This window comes from Macaca thibetana, chromosome 1 (assembly GCF_024542745.1).
Source record: "Macaca thibetana thibetana isolate TM-01 chromosome 1, ASM2454274v1, whole genome shotgun sequence".
NCBI classification, from domain to species: Eukaryota; Metazoa; Chordata; class Mammalia; order Primates; family Cercopithecidae; genus Macaca; species Macaca thibetana.
Window position 1 is genome coordinate 125,733,189 of NC_065578.1, and position 18,945 is coordinate 125,752,133.

Genomic DNA, 18,945 nt, shown 5'->3' on the forward strand with positions numbered 1-18,945 from the left:
GCTTTACAGAGTTAGAAGTTCTGAGAGGGAAATTCAACTTCCTACTAGTCAAAGTCCCTTCTGCCAAACTTGGACTTGAGAAAATCATGGAAGAGATGGCTAATAGCTTCTGGTCGGGGATATTAGTCCAAAGGACCACCAGGGTCCTTCTCCTGTTTCCAGGCAGGGCCACAGCAGAGCCTGTCTTTTCTAATAACTGGCCCTTGGATCAGGGCCTAGCTCAGTGGACAGACCAAGAGTTTGAACTAAGAGCTTTTGCAGAGGATGGAGTGCAACAGGCCTCAGTAGAATGGAGTCCAACAAACCTCCCTCTGTTGTACTGGGAATAGGTAAAATCTCCCATCCTAGGTAGAGGTTTGTGGTAGCTTTCTATTTGCACTCAGAGAATCAGTGTTGAGACTGGAAGAGGCCTGAAAGATGAAGTGTTCAAACCCTTCCATTTAATAGGAAATGAGAAAGCGGCAGGAGTGTGGGTGATCTGCCCTCAAATCACACAACAGTGGTCAGAGGCAGAGCTAGGAGAAAGAACGGGCACTGCTAACTGGGCTGTTTAAAGCTTAGTGAAGGCTTTCTGCAGGGGAAGGAGGAGCTCAACTCTTCCAAAAGCAGGAATCCCCGCTGAGGGCTCTCGGGGCACCTGAAGGAGCCCTGGGCCTGGCGCAGGCAGGCGCTGGGAGGATGGCGATGTTGCCATGGATGCAGCTGCCTCCGTAAGTATCCTCTTGCAGCCGGTCCAGAGATGCTCTCTTCTCTCCTTCCAGGCTCCCCTTCCTCCTTAGATAAGATGTCTTATCAGAAAAAGCAGCCCACCCCCCAGCCCCCAGTGGGCTGCGTGAAGACCTCTGGCGGCGGTAGCGGAGGCGGAGGCAGTGGCGGCAGCGGCGGCGGCGGCTGCGGCTTCTTCAGCGGTGGCGGCAGCAGCGGTTCTGGCTGCGGCTACTCCGGAGGCGGTGGCTACTCTAGCGGCGGCTCCGGCTGTGGCGGGGGCTCCTCCGGGGGCGGCGGCGGCACTGGAGGCTGCGGAGGGGGCTCCGGTGGGAACGTCAAGTACTCCGGGGGCGGTGGCTCCTCCGGGGGCAGCTCCGGCTGTTTCTCCAGCGGTGGGGGAGGCTCCGGCTGCTTCTCCTCCGGTGGCGGCGGCTCCGGCTGCGGCGGCGTCTCCTCCGGGGGAGGCTCCGGCTGCTTCTCCAGCGGCGGCGGCTCCTCGGGTCAGGCTGTCCAGTGCCAGTGCTACGGAGGCGTCTCCAGCGGCGTCTCTAGCGGCGGCTCCTCCAGCGGCGGCTCCGGCTGCTTCTCCAGCGGCGGGGGCGGCGGCTCCGGCTGCGGCGGCGGCTACTCCAGCGGCGGCGGCGGCTCTGGCTGCGGCGGCGGCTACTCCGGCGGCGGCTCTGGCTGCGGCGGAGGCTCCTCTGGCGGCGGCAGCTCCGGCTACGTCTCCTCGCAGCAGGTCACCCAGACCTCGTGCGCGCCCCAGCCGAGTTACGGAGGGGGGTTGTCCGGCGGCAGCGGCGGCAGTGGCTGCTTCTCCAGCGGCGGGGGCGGCGGGGGCTCCGGCTGCGGCGGCGGCTCCTCCGGGGTTGGCAGCGGCTGCGTCATCGGTGGCGGGGGCTCCGTCTGCGGAGGTGGCTCCTCTGGGGGCGGCGGCAGCTCCAGCTGTGGCGGTGGCTCCTCCGTGGGGGGCTCAGGGAGTGGCAAGGGCGTCCCGGTTTGCCACCAGACCCAGCAGAAGCAGGCGCCTACCTGGCCATCCAAATAGGTCCCCCGGGGTACCACGGAGGCGAAGGAGTTGGAGGTATTTTCCAGTGGCGCCGATGGGCTTAGAGCTCTCATGATGTTACCCGAGGTTTGCAAATCCTTCATGTCTTAACCTACCTGAAAGAAGCCATTGAGCTCTCCGACTGCAACTAGTGCTGCTGTTTAGCCTCTTTGGTTTCTGTACAACTACCTCCCAACCCCAGTGCCTCAGTCAATAAATGTGCAAATTCATGAGAATCTCTAGGTCTCCAAGAGTATTTGTAGTGTTCAAGTTCATCCATTCCATTCCATTCTTCTCCTTTCCTGCATTCGCTCATTCACACTTACATTCATTTTACAAATACACGGACTTAATTGGCGGAAGGGTAAGTGGATAGATGGGAGTCACCAAGAGAGGGAGGCAGGGCTGGCAAACGACGGTCAAATATGTGAACATTCTAGTGTGCGGCCTAAAATCATGACGTGATCCCAAAACACAAAGATCCTGAGGAGAGACTTCAATAAACACCTCCCTGTGGATTGGGTAGCCACTGTGGGTCTCCTTACTGAACTCTGTTTTTTAAAGACATGCTGCCCTGGAAAGACGCTGTCTCTCACCGTCCGGAGCCAATTCTGCAAGGTCTGAAAGCTGGGTGGCTGCACATTAGGAGCACCAGCTCATGCTACTCAGACTCACCGGAGAAATAATAAGCCTATCCGATGTTTATGAGCCTCTAGGGCGAGCAAGACCACTTTAGTAGGTACCCGTAGGGAGAGGAGGAAGTAGGGGAACTGTTTCCTACTCTCTCACTCTCTTTTTTTTTTTTTTTTAAATCTCAATCAGCTTTCTCGGGTTGAATGTTTCCTGCTCTCTTGAAGGAACTTTACCTAACTTAGGAAGATGCAGCATAAGTGTGCGAGATGTAAAACCTCAGCACCAGAAAGAGGTCATGGAAAACACAAGAGCTTCCGATCAGCAAGGAAGAAGCCACAGTTGCTCCAAGGGATGTATTAATTGCATAGCCCTCAAAAGAGATATAGAACATCAGCCTGGCCAGGGATTTTCCAGGTTCTGCTTCATATCCTGATTTTACCAGCTCTAGTTAAATGCCAATTTACTGATTTACTCAAGAAAAACTCCTGCTACATCAAAAAGCCCAGGTACCCTTCCTACTCAATCACTGCTGGGGAGGTTAAAAAAAAAAAAAAAAAAAAAAAAAAAAAAAGGCTGCTTCTTCAACTCTCCCATTTAGGATCTCTACCATTCATCATTTTACATGGGTCATTCATGGAGATCAGAACAAATAGCAGTCTTAAAGATTCAGGAGCCCAACCACTGCATTATTTTTATGTTTTATTAACAAATGAAAGTCAGACTTTCAGTTCTGGACAAAATGAAGTAGATGTAATTCTTACTATCACTCCTGTGATACTAACTAAAACCTCTGAGCATAATATATAAAGCAAACATAAGAAGACTTTGCAAGCTGGGTGGCTGCATGTTAGCAGCACCAGCTTATGCCATAAACATCTGATATGCTTATTATTTCTCTGGTGAGTCTGGAGAGGACAAGGCGGAGTAGCTAGAGTCCTCAGAACTAAAGGACTAACCGTGGTAAGTTTCCTGGGTTTTCTTATTGCCTCCTGTGTTTCTCAGATTGGGCACTAGAAAATCTGATTCTGGCAGGTGCAGACAAAAAAACTGCACCAAGAAAATTATCTTGCTTTAGACAAAAGACCAGGAAAGGGGTAGTCTAGTAAGACAGAAACCTTTCTGACAATATTTGCCCTACTTCAACCAAACACCATGGGGAAAAAAATGAACAAGAATCCTGTACTTCCACCATAGTAAGGAGACCACATGGACTTACTCAGAAGGTGCTACACTCTCCCTAACCTCACTAGTGTGGTATTAGCAGAAGTCTGCTATAATAGAAAATTTAAACAAGATCTGAAGTCCCTTAACATAAGGCCCAAAGTGTCCAGCACACAATAAAAATCACTTATCATACCAAGAACCAGAAAAAAATCTCAACTTGAATGATAAAAGAACCATTCGACAGATAACCAACAGTGAAATGACACAGATTTTGAGATTATGTTAGGGATTTTGTTGTTGTTGTTTTGACACAGTCTCAATCTGTCTCCCAGACTGGAGTGCAGTAGCCCAATCTTGGCTCACTGCAACCTCCTCCTCCAGGGTTCAAACAATTCTTGTGCATCAGCCTCCTGAGTAGCTGGGAATACAGGCATGCGCCACCACACCTGGCTAATTTTTGTTGTTTTGTTTTGTTTTTCAGTAGGAGACGGAGTTTCGCCATGTTGGCCAGGCTGCTCTTGAATTCCTGGCCTGAAGTGATCTGCCCGCCTCGGCCTCCCAAAGTGCTGGGATTACAGATGTGAGCCACTGCCACCATGCCTGGCCTTATCTGTTAGGGATTTTAAAGAAGATATCATAAAAATGCTTCAATAAGAAATTACAAACACACTTGAAACAATGAGAAAATAGGAAACCTTGGCAAATAAATAGAAGATATAAAAAGAGCCAAGTGGCAATTTTAGAACTAAAAATATAATAACCCATTACAGAGTTAAATTTTAGAACTGGAAAATAAAAAACTCACTAGATAGGCACAATAGCAGAATGGAGATGATGGAGAAAAGAATCAATATCCTTCCACCTTCCACTATTTTACCCCTCCAGAGAATACAGCAACAGGCACTGTCTTAGAAGCAGAGAGCAGCCCTCCACAAATAATTGAACTTGTTGGTGTCTTGATCTTGGCCTCAAAACTATGAGAAATAAATTCCCAGCCTCAAAAACTATGAGAAACACGTTCCTGTTCAAAAATAGGTCAATAGAAATTATTCCATCTCAACAACAGAGAAAATAAACTGAGGGGAAAAAAACAGAGCCTCAATAAACTGTGGGACAACAAAAGTGTTAGCATTCATGTCATCAGAGTCCCAGAAGGAGAGGAGAAAGGGTGTGGTACTGAAAAATTGTAAAAATAATGGCTCAGAATTACCCAAATTTGGTGAAAGTGATTAACTTACAAATTCAAGATGAGTGAAACTCAAACAGGATAATCCCAAAGAAATCCACACTAAGAAATATCATAATCAAACATCTGAAAGCTAACAACAAAGAAAAAATCTTCAAGAAGAAAATTTTGGATTTATTGAAATCGGGGGATCCTGAGCAAGATGGCCAAACAGGAACAGCTCCAGCCTCCAGCCCCCAGCACGAGCAACACAGAAGATGGATGATTTCTGCATTTTCAACTGAGGTACCAGGTTCATCTCACTGGGGAGTGCTGGACAATCAGTGCTGGTCAGCTGGTGCAGCCCAACCAGTGAGAGCTGAAGCAAGGCAAGGCATCGCCTCACCTGGGAAGCATAAGGGGAAAGGGAATCCCTTTTCCTAGCCAAAGGAAACTGAGACACACAACACCTGGAAAATCAGGTAATTCCCACATCAATACTGCGCTTTACCAAGGGTCTTAGCAAACGGCACACCAGGAGATTACATCCCACACCAGGCCAGGAGGGTCCCACACCCATGGAGCCTCCCTCATTGCTAGCACAGCAGTCTGAGATCTAACTGTAAGGTGGCAGCAAGGCTGGGGGAGGGGCGCCCACCATTACTCAGGCTTAAGTAGGTAAACAAAGCCGCCAGAAGCTCAAACTGGGTGGAGCCCACCGCAGTTCAAGGAGGCCTGCCTGCCTCTGTAGACTCCACCTCTGAGGACAGGGCATAGCTAAACAAAAAGCAGCAGAAACCTCTGCAGATGTAAATGACCCTGTCTGACAGCTTTGAAGAGAGCAGTGGGTCTCCCAGCATGGAGGTTGAGATCTGAGAACAGACAGAATGCATGCTCAAGTGGGTCCCTGACCCTTGAGTAACCTAACTGGGAGACATCCCCCACTAGGTGCAGATTGACACCTCACACTGCACATGGCTGGACACACCTCTGAGACGAAGTTTCCAGAACAAGAATCTGACAGCAACACTCACTGTTCAGCAATATTCTATCTTCTGCAGCCTCCACTGCTGATACCCAGCAAACAGGGTCTGGAGTGGACCTCAAGCAAACTCCAACAGACCTGCAGCTGAGGGTCCTGACTGTTAGAAGGAAAACTAACAAACAGAAAGGGCACCCACACCAAAATCCCATCAGTACGTCACCATCATCAAAGACCAAAGGCAGATAACACCACAAAGGTGGGGAAAAAGCAGGGCAGAAAAGCTGGAAATTCAAAAAATCAGAGCGCATCTCCCACTCCAAAGGAATGCAGCTCATCGCCAGCAATGGATCAAAGCTGGACAGAGGATGACTTTGACAAGTTGAGAGAAGAAGGCCTCGGTTGATCAAACTTCTCAGAGCTAAAGGAGGAACTACATACCCAGGGCAAAGAAACTAAAAATCTTGAAAAAGGAATGGAAGAATGGATAACTAGAATAATCAATGCAGAGAAGGCCATAAACGAACTGATAGAGATGAAAACCATGACACGAGAATTACGTGACAAATGCACAAGCTTCAGTAACCAACTTGATCAACTGGAAGAAAGAGTATCAATGATTGAAGATCAAATGAATGAAATGAAGCGAGAAGAGAAGTCTAGAGAAAAAAGAGGAAAAAGAAATGAACAAAGCCTCCAAAAAATATGGGATTATGTGAAAAGACCAAATCTATGTCTGATTCATGTGCCTGAAAGTGAGGGGGAAAATGGAACCAAGTTGGAAAACACTCTTCAGGATATCATCCAGGAGAACTTCTACAACCTAGTAAGGCAGGCCAACATTCAAATTCAGGAAATACAGAGAACGGCACAAAGATAATCGTCGAGAAGAGCAACTCCAAGACACATAATTGTCAGATTCAGCAAAGTTGAAATGAAGGAAAAAATGTTAAGGGTAGCCAGAGAGAAAGGTCGGGTTGCCCACAAAGGGAAGCCCATCAGACTAACAGCAGATCTCTCGGCAGAAACTCTACAAGCCAGAAGAGAGTGGGGGCCAGTATTCAACAATCTTAAAGAAAAGAATTTTCAGCCCAGAATTTCATATCCAGGCAAACTAAGTTTCATAAGTGAAGGAGAAATAAAATCCTTTACAGACAAGCAAATGCTTACTTTGTCACCACCAGGCCTGCCCTACAAGAGATCCTGAAGGAAGCACTAAACATGGAAAGGAACAACCGGTACCAGCCATTGCAAAAACATGCCAAAATGTAAAGACCATTGATGCTAGGAAGAAACTGCATCAACTAATGAGCAGAATAACCAATTAATATCATAATGGTAAGATCAAGTTCACATATAACAATATTAACCGTAAATGTAAATGGACTAAATGGTCCAATTAAAAGACACAGACTGGCAAACTGGATAAAGAGTCAAGACCCATCAGTCTGCTGTATTCAGGAGACCCATCTCACATGCAGAGACATACATAGACTCAAAATAAATGGATGGAGGAAGATCTACCAAGCAAATGGAAAACAGAAAAAAGCAGGGATTGCAATCCTAGTCTCTGATAAAACAGACTTTAAACCATCAAAGATCAAAAGAGACAAAGAAGGCCATTACATAATGGTAAAGGCATCAATTCAACAGGAAGAGCTAACTATCCTAAATATATATGCCCCCAATACAGGAGCACCCAGATTCATAAAGCAAGTCCTTAGAGACTTACAAAGAGACTTAGACTCCCATACAATAATAATGGGAGACTTTAACACCCCACTGTCAACATTAGACAGATCAACGAGACAGAAAGTTAACAAGGATATCAAGGAATTGAACTCAACTCTGCACCAAGCAGACCTAATATACATCTACAGAACTCTCCACCCCAAATATTGCAACAGAATATGCATTATTCTCAGCACCACATCGCACTTATTCCAAAATTGACCACATAGTTGGAAGTAAAGCACTCCTCAGCAAATGTAAAAGAACAGAAATTATAATAAACTGTCTCTCAGACCACAGTGCAATCAAACTAGAACTCAGGACTAAGAAACTCAATCAAAATCGCTCAACTACGTGAAAACTGAGCAACCTGCTCCTGAATGACTACTGGGTACATAACAAAATGAAGGCAGAAATAAAGATGTTCTTTGAAACGAATGAGAACAAAGCTACAACATACCAGAATCTCTGGGACACATTTAAAGCAGTGTGTAGAGGGAAATTTATAGCACTAAATGCCCACAAGAGAAAGCTGGAAAGATCTAAAATTGACACCCTAACATCACAATTAAAAGAACTAGAGAAGCAAGAGCAAACACATTCAAACGCTAGCAGAAGGCAAGAAATAACTAAGATCAGAGCAGAACTGAAGGAGATAGAGACACAAAAAACCCTCCAAAAAATTAATGAATCCAGGAGCTGGTTTTTTGAAAAGATCCACAAAATTGATAGACCACTGCAAGACTAATGAAGAAGAAAAGAGAGAAGACTCAAATAGACTCAATAAAAAATGATAAAGGGGATATCACCACTGACCCCACAGAAATACAAACTACCATCAGAGAATACTATAAACACCGAATTCTACCAGAGGTACAAAGAGGAGCTGGTACCATTCCTGCTGAAACTATTCCAATCAATAGAAAAAGAGGGAATCCTCCCTAACTCATTTATGAGGCCAACATCATCCTGATACCAAAGCCTGGCAGAGACACAACAAAAAAAGACAATTTTAGTCCAATATCCCTGATGAACATCGAAACAAAAATCCTCAATAAAATACTGGCACACCAAATCCAGCAGCACATCAAAAAGCTTATCCACCATGATCAAGTACCAGCCTGGGATGCAGGCTGGTACACCATACACAAATCAATAAACATAATCCAGCATATAAACAGAACCAAAGACAAAAACTACATGATTATCTCAATAGATGCAGAAAAGGCCTTTAAAAAAATTCAACAACCTTTCATGCTAAAAACGCTCAATAAGTTCGGTATTGATGGAACGTATCTCAAAATAATAAGAGCTATTTATGACAAACCCACAGCCAATATCGTACTGAATGGACAAAAACTGGAAACATTTCCTTTGAAAACTGGCACAAGACAGGGATGTCCTCTCTCACCACTCCTATTCAACATAGTGTTGGAAGTTCTGGCTAGGGCAATCAGGCAAGAGAAAGAAATAAAGGGTATTCAGTTAGGAAAAGAAGAAGTCAAATTGTCCCTCTTTGCAGATGACATGATTGTATATTTAGAAAACCCCATCGTCTCAGCCCAAAATCTCCTTAAGCTGATAAGCAACTTCAGCAAAGTCTCAGGATACAAAATCAATGTGCAAAAATCACAAGCATTCTTACACACCAGTAACAGACAAACAGAGAGCCAAATCATGAATGAACTCCCATTCCCAACAGCTTCAAAGAGAATAAAATACCTAGGAATCCAACTTACAAGGAATGTAAAGGACCTCTTCAAGAACTACACACCACTGCTCAGTGAAATAAAAGAAGACACAAACAAATGGAAGAACATACCATGCTCATGGATAGGAAGAATCAATATTGTGAAAATGGCCGTACTGCCCAAGGTAATTTATAGATTCAATGCCATCCCCATTAAGCTACCAATGACTTTCTTCACAGAATTGGAAAAAACTGCTTTAAAGTTCATATGGAACCAAAAAAGAGCCCACATTGCCAAGACAATCCTAAGTCAAAAGAACAAAGTTGGAGGCATCACGCTACCTGACTTCAAACTATACTGCAAGGCTACAGTAACCAAAACAGCATGGTACTGGTACCAAAACGGAGATATAGACCAATGGGACAGAACAGAGCCCTCAGAAATAATACCACACATCTACAGCCATCTGATCTTTGACAAACCTGACAAAAACAAGAAACGGGGAAAAGGTTCCCTATTTAATAAATGGTGCTGGGAAAATTGGCTAGCCATAAGTAGAAAGCTGAAACTGGATCCTTTCCTTACTCCTTATACGAAAAGTAATTCAAGATGGATTAGAGACTTAAATGTTAGACCTAATACCATAAAAACCCTAGAAGAAAACCTAGGTAATATCATTCAGGACATAGGCATGGTCAAGGACTTCACGTCTAAAACACCAAAAGCAATGGCAACAAAAGCCAAAATTGACAAATGGGATCTAATTAAACTAAAGAGCTTCTGCACAGCAAAAGAAACTACCATCAGAGTGAACAGGCAACCTACAGAATGGGAGAAAATTTTTGCAATCTACTCATCTGACAAAGGGCTAATATCCAGAACCTACAAAGAACTCAAACAAATTTACAAGAAAAAAAACAAACAACCCCATCAAAAAGGGGGCAAAGGATATGAACAGATGCTTCTCAAAAGAAGACATTCATACAACCAACAGGCAAATGAAAAAATGCTCATCGTCACTGGCCATCAGAGAAATACAAATCAAAAGCACAATGAGATATCATCTCACACCAGTTAGAATGGCAATCATTAAAAAAATCAGGAAACAACAGGTGCTGGAGAGGATGTGGAGAAATAGGAACACTTTTACACTGTTGGTGGGACTGTAAACTAGTTCAACCATTGTGGAAAACAGTGTGGCAATTCCTCAAGGATCTAGAACTAGAAATACCATTTGACCCAGCCATCCGACTACTGGGGATATATCCAAAGGATTATAAGTCATGCTGCTATAAAGACACATGCACACATATGTTTATTGCAGCGCTATTCACAATAGCAAAGACTTGGAATCAACCCAAATGTCCATCAGTGACAGATTGGATTAAGAAAATGTGGCCCATATACACCATGGAATACTATGCAGCCATAAAAAAGGATGAGTTTGTGTCCTTTGTAGGGACATGAATGCAGCTGGAAACCATCATTCTCAGCAAACTATCACAAGAACAGAAAACCAAACACCACATGTTCTAACTCATAGGTGGGAATTGAACAACGAGATCACTTGGACATAGGAAGGGGAACATCACACACCGGGGCCTATTGTTGGGAGGGGGCAGTGGGGAGGGATGGCATTGGGAGTTATACCTGATGTAAATGACGAGTTGATGGGTGCTGATGAGTTGATGGGTGCAGCACACCAACATGGCACATGTATACATATGTAACAAATCTGCACATTGTGCACATGTACCCTAGAACTTAAAGTATAATTTTAAAAAAAAAAGAAAATTTTGAAAGCAAATCTTGAAAGCAGAGAAAACTGATGTATCATCTGTAGGGAAACTATTAATTGAATGACAGCAGATTTCTTGTCAGAAACCAAGAAGGCCAGGAAAAAAATGTCACCACATCTTTCAAGTGCTAAATGAGAAGAACTGTCAACCCAGAATTCTGCATCCAGTGAAAATGTCCTTCAGAGATGAAGGTAAAACAAAGATAGTTTCATATGAAAGAAAAATAAGAAAATATGGTGCCAGCATACCCATCCTAAAAGTGTGACTAATGGAAGTTTTTCAAACAAAAAAGAAATGAAAGAAACCAACATGGAACATCAGGAATAAAGGAAGAACAATGTGAAGTCTAAAACTATAGGACAGTATCCTTTTCCTCCTGAGTTTTTTAAAATTATATTTGATAGTTGAAGCAATAACCACATCATTGATATATATATTTTGTTATAACAGCACAAATGAAATGAGGCAGAGGTGATATGTCATTGTGACTTAAATTTGCATTTCTCCAAAAATTAATGAATGATTTTGAGCACTTTTGTATACCCGTTGGTCATCTGTATGTCTTCTTTTGAGAAATGTCTATTCAAATCCTTTGCCCATTTTTTAATTGGGTTTTTTTTTTCTTACTATTGAGTTGTTTGAATTACTTATACATTTTTGATATTAACCACCTATCAGATGTATGGTTTGAAAATATTTTCTTCATTCCTTAAGTTGTCTCTTCACTCTGTTGATTGTTGCCTTGGCTGTACAGAAGCTTTTTGGTTAGATACAAGCCCATTTGTCTATTTTGCTTTTGTTGCCTGTGCTTTGGGGTTCAATATCCAAAAAATCATTGCCTAGACCGGAGTCATGGAGCTTTTCTTCTGTTTTCTTCCCGTAATTGCACAGTTTCAGGCCTTACATTTAAGTTTTCATCAATTTTGAGTTGATTTTTACATATGATGTAGGATAAGGGTCTAATTTCCTTCTTCTACATGTGGATATCCAGCTGTGCCAACAATTATAGAAGAGACTGTCCTTTTTCTATTGCATGTTCTCAGCATATTTGTCAAAAACTGATTGTTAAGTGTGTGGATTTATTCTCTTTCCTTGATCTACATGTCTTTTCAATTTTGATGCCTTTTATTTCTTTCTCTTGTGTAATTGCACTGGCCAAGACTTCCAGTACTACATTGAATAGAAGTGGCAAAAGTGAGCATCCTTGTCAGAGGAAAAGCTTTTAACTTTTCGCCATAAAGTATAATGTTAGCTGACGGTTTGTCATCAACAACCTTTATTGTGCTGAGATACGTTCCTTCTATATCTGATCTTCTGAGAGTTTTTATCAGAAAAGGTGTTGAAATTCCTCAGATGTTTTTTCTACATCTATTGGGGGTGATTCGTATGGTTTTTGTCCTTCATTCTGTTCATGTGGTACATCACATTTATAGATTTGCATTTTTAAAACCATCCTTTCATTCACAAAACAAGTCCCACTTCATCATAGTGAATGATCCTTTTAATGTGCTTTTTTTTGTTTGTTTGTTTGTTTTTTTCCAGATGGAGTCTCGCTCTGTTGCCCACGCTGGAGTGAGGTGGTGCGATCTCAGCTCACTGCAACCTCCACCTCCCTGGTTCAAGCAATTCCCCTGCCTCAGTCTCCTGAGTAGCTGGGATTACAGATGGGTGCATGCTATCATGCCCTGCTAATGTGTGTGTGTGTGTGTGTGTGTGTGTGTGTGTGTGTATTTTTTTTTTTTTTTTTTAGTAGAGACAGAGTTTCACCATGTTGGCCAGACTGGTCATGAACTCCTGACCTCAGGCAATCCACCCGCCTCAGCCTCCCAACTGCTGGGATTACAGGCGTGCGCCACTGAACTCAGCCCTTTTTAACTCAGTGTACTAATACTTTGTTAAAGATTTTTACAACTGCATTCATCAGGGACATTGACTTCTAATTTTCTTTCCTTGTAGTGTTCTGTCTGGCTTTGGTATCAGGGCAATTCTAGCCTCGTAAAATGAGTTTGAAAGTATTCCCTTGTCTTTCATTTTTGGAAGAGCTTGTAAAGGATTGATATTAGTTCTTTAAATGTTTAGTAGAATTTAGCAGTGAAGCCATTGGATCCTGGGATTTTCTTTGATGGAAGACTTTTTATTACTAATTTAATCTCCCTACTAGTTGTTAATCTGTTCAGATTTCATATTTCTTTGTGATTCAGTTTGATAGTTTGAATATTTCTAGGAATTTGTTCATTTCTTCTGGGCTATCCAAATTATTGGTATATAATAATTATTCATAGTCTCTTATGATCCTTTGTATTTTTCTTGTATCAGTTGTAATGTCTCCTCTTTCATTTCTGATTCTATTTATTTGAGTATTCTCTTTTTTTCCTAAGTAATCCAGCTAAAGGTTTGTTGATTTTATCTTTTCAAAAAACCAACTCAAGGTTTGTTGATCTTTTCTGCTGTTTTTTTTCCTCTACTGCATTTATTTCTGCTATTATCTTTATTATTTCCATTCTTCTACTAACTTTGGGCTTATTTTATTCTTGTTTTTCTAGTTCCTTGAGATGTTATTTTAAGTTGTTTATTCAGGACCTTTATTCCTTTTTGATGTAGGCATTTACTGCTGTAAACTTCACTCAGAGAACTTGTGCTATTCCCTTTATATCTGGGTATGTTGTGTGTCCATTTTTGTTTGTGTCAAGATATTTTGTAATTTCCCTTTTAAGTTTTTCATTGACCCATTGATTGTTCAGCAGTGTGTTGTATAATTTCCATGTATTTGTAAATTTTGCAAAATTGCTCTTGTTATTGATTTCTTGTTTCATACCATTAAGGTCAGAAAAGATAGTTGATATGATTTTAATCTTGTTATTTGTTAAGACTTGTTGGCTAACATATGATCTATCCTGTAGAATGTTCTGTGTGTCCTTAAGAAGAATGTGCATTCTTTACCATTTGGTGGAATGTTCTGTATATGTCTGTTAGGTTCATTTGGTCTAGAATATAGTTTGTACTTAAACATTGTACTTAATGTTTTCTTATTGATTGTCTGTGTATATTATCTGTCCATTGCTAGAAGTGGGATACTGAAGTCACCTGCTATTACTGTATTATAATCTATCTTTCCTTTCAGGTGTATTTGTACTTGCCTTATATATTTAGATGTTCCAATGTTGGGTGCATAAACATTTACAATTGTTATATTCTCTTGTTTCATTGACTCCTTTGTCATTTTACAGTGACATCCTTGCCTTGCTTTACGGTTTTTTACTTAGAGCCTATTTTATCTGATGTAACTATAAGTACTACTGCTGTTTTTTGGGTTTCATTTGCACGGAATATTTTTTGTTATCTCTTCACTTTCAGTCTATATGTGTTCTTACAGGTGAAATGAGTCTCTTATAGGCAGCAATAGTTGGGTCTTGATTTTTTAATCCATTTGGTCATTATATGTCTTTTGATTGAGAATTTAACCCATTTACATTCAAGGAAGTGTTGATAGGTAAAGACTACTGTCATTTTTAAATTGTTTTCTGGTTTTATTGTAAATCCTTTGTTCTTTTTTTCCTCTCCTGCTGTCTTCCGTTGTAATTAAGTGATTTTCTCTAGAGGTATGCATTGATTTCTTACTTTCATCTTTTGTTTATCTACTATAGGTTTTTGTTTTGTGGGTTACCAGGAGGCTTACAAAAACATCGTATAGTTGTAACTGGTTATTTTAAATAGATAACAACTTAACTATGATCACATAAAAATAACTCTATGCTTTTACTTCACCCCTCCCCCATACACTTTAATATTTTTCATTTTAAATTTTTGATGTCACAATTTACATCTTTTTTATTGTATATCCCTTAACAAATTATTGTAGCTATTATTGTTTTTAATAGTGTAGTCTTTTAACTTTCATACTAAAGAGATAAGGAATTTACACATCACCATTACAGTATTAAAGCATTTTTAATTTGACTATATAATACTTTTACCTCGTGAGTTTTATATTTTCTATGTTTTTATGTTACTAACCAGTGTCCTTTTCTTTCATCTTAAAGAATTCCCTGTAGCATTTCTTGTAATATAGGTTTGGTGGTGATTAACTCCCTTGGCTTTTGTTTGTCTGACAAAGTCTCTACTATCCTTCATTTCTGAAGGGCAGATTTGCTGGGTACAGTATTCTACATTGATTGTTTTGTTTTATTTTGTTTTTCCTTCAGCACTTTGAATATATTTTCCCACTCTCTCCAGGCCTGTAGGATCTCTGCAGAGAAATCCACTGTTATCCTTATTGGAGCTCCTTTTATGTTATTTTCTTCTATTCTTTTGCTGCTTTCAGGATTCTCTCTTTGTCCTTGATTTTCGACAGTTTGATTACAATATGTCTTAGTTAGTCTTGTTTGGATTGAATCTGACTGGAGACATTTGACTTTCGTGTACTTGCATATTTATATCTCCGTCCAAATTTGTAAAGTTTTTGCTATTTGTTTAAATAAGCTTTCTTTGCACTTTATCTTTCTCTCTCCTTCACGAACTCTTACATCTCAAATATTTTCTCTTTGGATACTGCCTCATCAATTCCGTAAGCTTTCTTCATTCCTTTTCAATCTTTTTTCTCTTTTCTCCTCTGAGTAAATATTTTAAAATAACCTGTCTTTGAGTTCACGGATTCTTTCTTCTGCTTGATTAATTATGCTGCTGATGCTCTCTATTTCATTTTCCATTTAATTCATCATCTTTCTTCAGCTCCAGAATTTCCATTTGTTGTTTTTCTTTTTACCTCTACCTTTCTTTTTACCTTTCTCTCTATTTTCTTGAAGTTTCCTGCGCTGTGGGGGCCAGCCTGAGACCTCAGTCCACAGAGACTGACCTGGCACTGGAATGGGCCTTGAATCTAAGTCTCCAAGGGCTGGCCAAATCTGAGATGGGCCTGGTGCATGGGTCCACTGGGATAGGGCTCTAGCCTGAGTCCCTGAGGGCAGGTCTTGGTCCTGGGTCCACAGGGGCTGGCCTGGAGCTTGGGTCTGCAGGAGTGTTCTTGGAGCCTCAGTTCATGGGATCCAGCCTGACACCAGGATCTACTAAGTGGGCCTGAACCATGGGTCTGCTAGAGCAGACCTGGATTTTGAGTCCTTTGGAGGCTGGAACCACAAGGACCAGCCTGGAGTCTGGGGCCAGCCTGGTGCTAGGGCCAGCATACAGCCTGGGTCTGTGGAGGCAGATGTGGAGCCTAGGATTGTGGGTAATGTCCTGGTGCTTAGAGCCACAGGAACTGGCCTGGAGCTTGGGGCCTTAAAGGTCAACCTGGGACCTAGGTACACAGGGGAAGTCCTGAAGCGTGGGTGTGTTGAGGTCAGTCCACCACTGGGGTCTAATGAGACAGACCTGTGCCATGGTTCTTCTGGAACAAGCCTAGACATTGGTTCTGCTGGAGCGTAGGGCCATGGGAGCTGGCCTGGAGGGTGAAGCCATGAGGACTGGCCTATCATCGGGCATATCTGGAGCCTGTGTCCATGGGTGACCACCTAGTGTTTGAGGCAAGGAATGCCAACCTGGTGCTGGGGTGGGCCTAAAGCCTGGGGTCACAGCTGAGTGCTGGGTGAGCCTGGATCCTGTCTGTTATGGCCAGTCTGGAGGCTAGGTCTGCATATGCCAGGCTGATGACTAGGGCTGCAGGGCTGGCCTTGCCCTGGGGCAGGCCTGGAGCTTGATTCTGGGAGGGCTGACTTGGTGCTGGGGTGGGGGTCAAAGCCCAGGGATGCTGAGGCCTACCTGGCACTGGGGCTGATATGGAGCCTAGGGCTACTGGGGTCAGCCTGGCACTGGGGCAAGCCCAAAGCCTGCATTTCCTTGTCAGGCCTGGAGCGTGAATGTGCAATGTCTTGTCTAGCACTGGGGCAGCCTTCGAGATTCAGTCCTCAATTACCATCCTATAGTCTGGGGCTTGTTTGGTACTGGGTTGTGCTGGGGTGGGCCTGGTTTGTGGGTCCAAGGAAAAGTCTGGCACTCACTTTCCTGGAGTGCAGTGGTGCGATCTCAGCTCACTGCAACTTCTGCCTCCCAGATTCAAGCAATTCTGCCTCAGCCTCCTGAGTAGCTGGGATTACAGGCGCCTGCCACCATGCCCGGCTAATTTTTGTATTTTCAGTACAGATGGGGATTCACCATGTTGGCCAGGCCAGTGTCGAACTCCTGACCTCAGGTTATCCGCCCACCTTGTCCTCCCAAAGTGCTAGGATTACAGGTGTGAGCCACCGCACCTGGCCAGCACTTTCTTAATAAAATCATTTACACACAAACCTGTGGTTCAAGGGAACAAAACCTAAGACACTACTTCAATTTTCTCTTGGGTTTGACTTCAGGCCAATCCTCCTCTTTTTGGTAGAAGCTTTTTTTTTCTTTTTTAATTCAAGATGTGTTTTGGATATAAGGCCACCTTTCATCTAGAACCTCACATCCCTCCTGGGATGATAAAACACCCTTTGTCTTTTCTAGCAAATCCTTTCTGGTGTAAAGACCGCTGTCCTTCTGGTTTGAGTACTCTGGTTTCTACAGAATTTACCTTCTGTCTCTGAGGCATGTCTTTGCTGGTGAATTTACTTTTGTTTTTTCTGCACATCTAATTTAATATTTTGTTTGATCTGCATGTCTGGTTTAAAATTTTTGTGAACATTCTTATCTTAATTTGGTTATGTGCATCTGTAAGTGATTTGGCTTTTTTTCCCTTGCTTGTTTCTAAAAATCTTCTAAGAGCAAAAATAAACATTCTAAATGTTGGATACAGAATTATTAACTAAACACCACTAGAGCAGTCACCACCACTAAAACACTGATCTAAACTCCTGATGTTCTTTGATGCTACTTATGGGATTTTCTTTGCTCTCTAGAAATTAAGGAGAAATGGAGTGGGATTTTCAAACATGAAGATATGCCAGGTTTTCTGGGACTCCGGCTGGCTACATATTACTGACTCAGAGTAAAAATGGCCATTATTCAAAATTTCTTTTAAAAAACAATTAAACCCTGCAGCTATAAAGTTAACATGTACAGACTTCTAAATTCTCTATGTCTCTAGGTGTTTTGTTTTGTTTTGTTTTGTTTTGTTTTCTGCCTACTTGGAATCTGCTAATTTTTCTGCTGGAGTTGAGAGAAAACTTTCTGCTTATGACATTCCAGCCAAGATTTTTAAAGTGCTCTTTAGAAGCTTTCAGATGAATAGCTTTACAAATTATAACAGCTTCATGGTAACTAATAGTCTAGATCTCTTTTGGAAATGTAAATTTATAACAGTCTGATGGTCCCAATGTGACTGACATTGTCAGTCATAATTCTGGTTGTTCTCTCTTAAAATGCTGTATGGGATAGAAATAACTAAATTTATTTTTTAATTTTGAACTTCTGTCAGATTTTTAACCATGGCTATTTCAAGTTTTTGTCATCCACAGCTATTGCTTTGGTTTTTCTCTAAAAGCATTTTCAATTGATTACATTTTAAAATTGTATTTCATGGAAAAGACTCTAACAAGTAGTCTTGAACACAGATTTCTGATAACTTTAAGATCAATGAACTAAATAAAATGTCTTCAAAACTCAAATGAAGAAACTGATGGGTTCATGAAACTGCTAAATAAGATAAAGCAGAACAAAATTAATTGCATAAGATTGAATAACTGATGAAGATAATGTTTTGATGACTTTTATTTGAAATGTTCCTTACTTACATGTTTTGTTTTACAGATTTCAGAAAATTTTCCTTTTGAGCTATCCATATGTTACAACAATTTGGTAAAGTATACTTTGTGAACAAAGGTGGAAATATTTGCTTTTTCTCCCTACTTGATTCCTCCAAAATTTAGAAACTATTCTTACTATGTTTTTAGCAATATGGTTATTTACATAAGTTCAATAAGAATCTGTTCTCTATTTATAACAGGATACAATTGGAAACATTGGTTGTATTACCAAGGCTTTGACTAAAATATCATATTTGGGAATGTGCATGAAATGCCTGGCTTCAAAGGTTTACAGCCTTACAGTGAATG

The 18,945-nt window shown here is 41.8% G+C and overlaps 3 protein-coding genes across 32 annotated transcripts in view; 2 read left to right on the forward strand and 1 right to left on the reverse strand.

Moving 5' to 3' along the window:
- S100A1 (S100 calcium binding protein A1) overlaps positions 1-18,945 on the forward strand; it is a 1,186,348-nt gene that overhangs the window by 811,004 nt on the left and 356,399 nt on the right. The window lies entirely within an intron of this gene.
- S100A8 (S100 calcium binding protein A8) overlaps positions 1-18,945 on the reverse strand; it is a 675,486-nt gene that overhangs the window by 533,013 nt on the left and 123,528 nt on the right. The window lies entirely within an intron of this gene.
- On the forward strand, positions 785-1,756 carry LORICRIN (loricrin cornified envelope precursor protein). The gene has a single exon (XM_050755111.1). It carries the CDS (start codon positions 785-787, stop codon positions 1,754-1,756), a length of 972 nt encoding a protein of 323 aa, XP_050611068.1.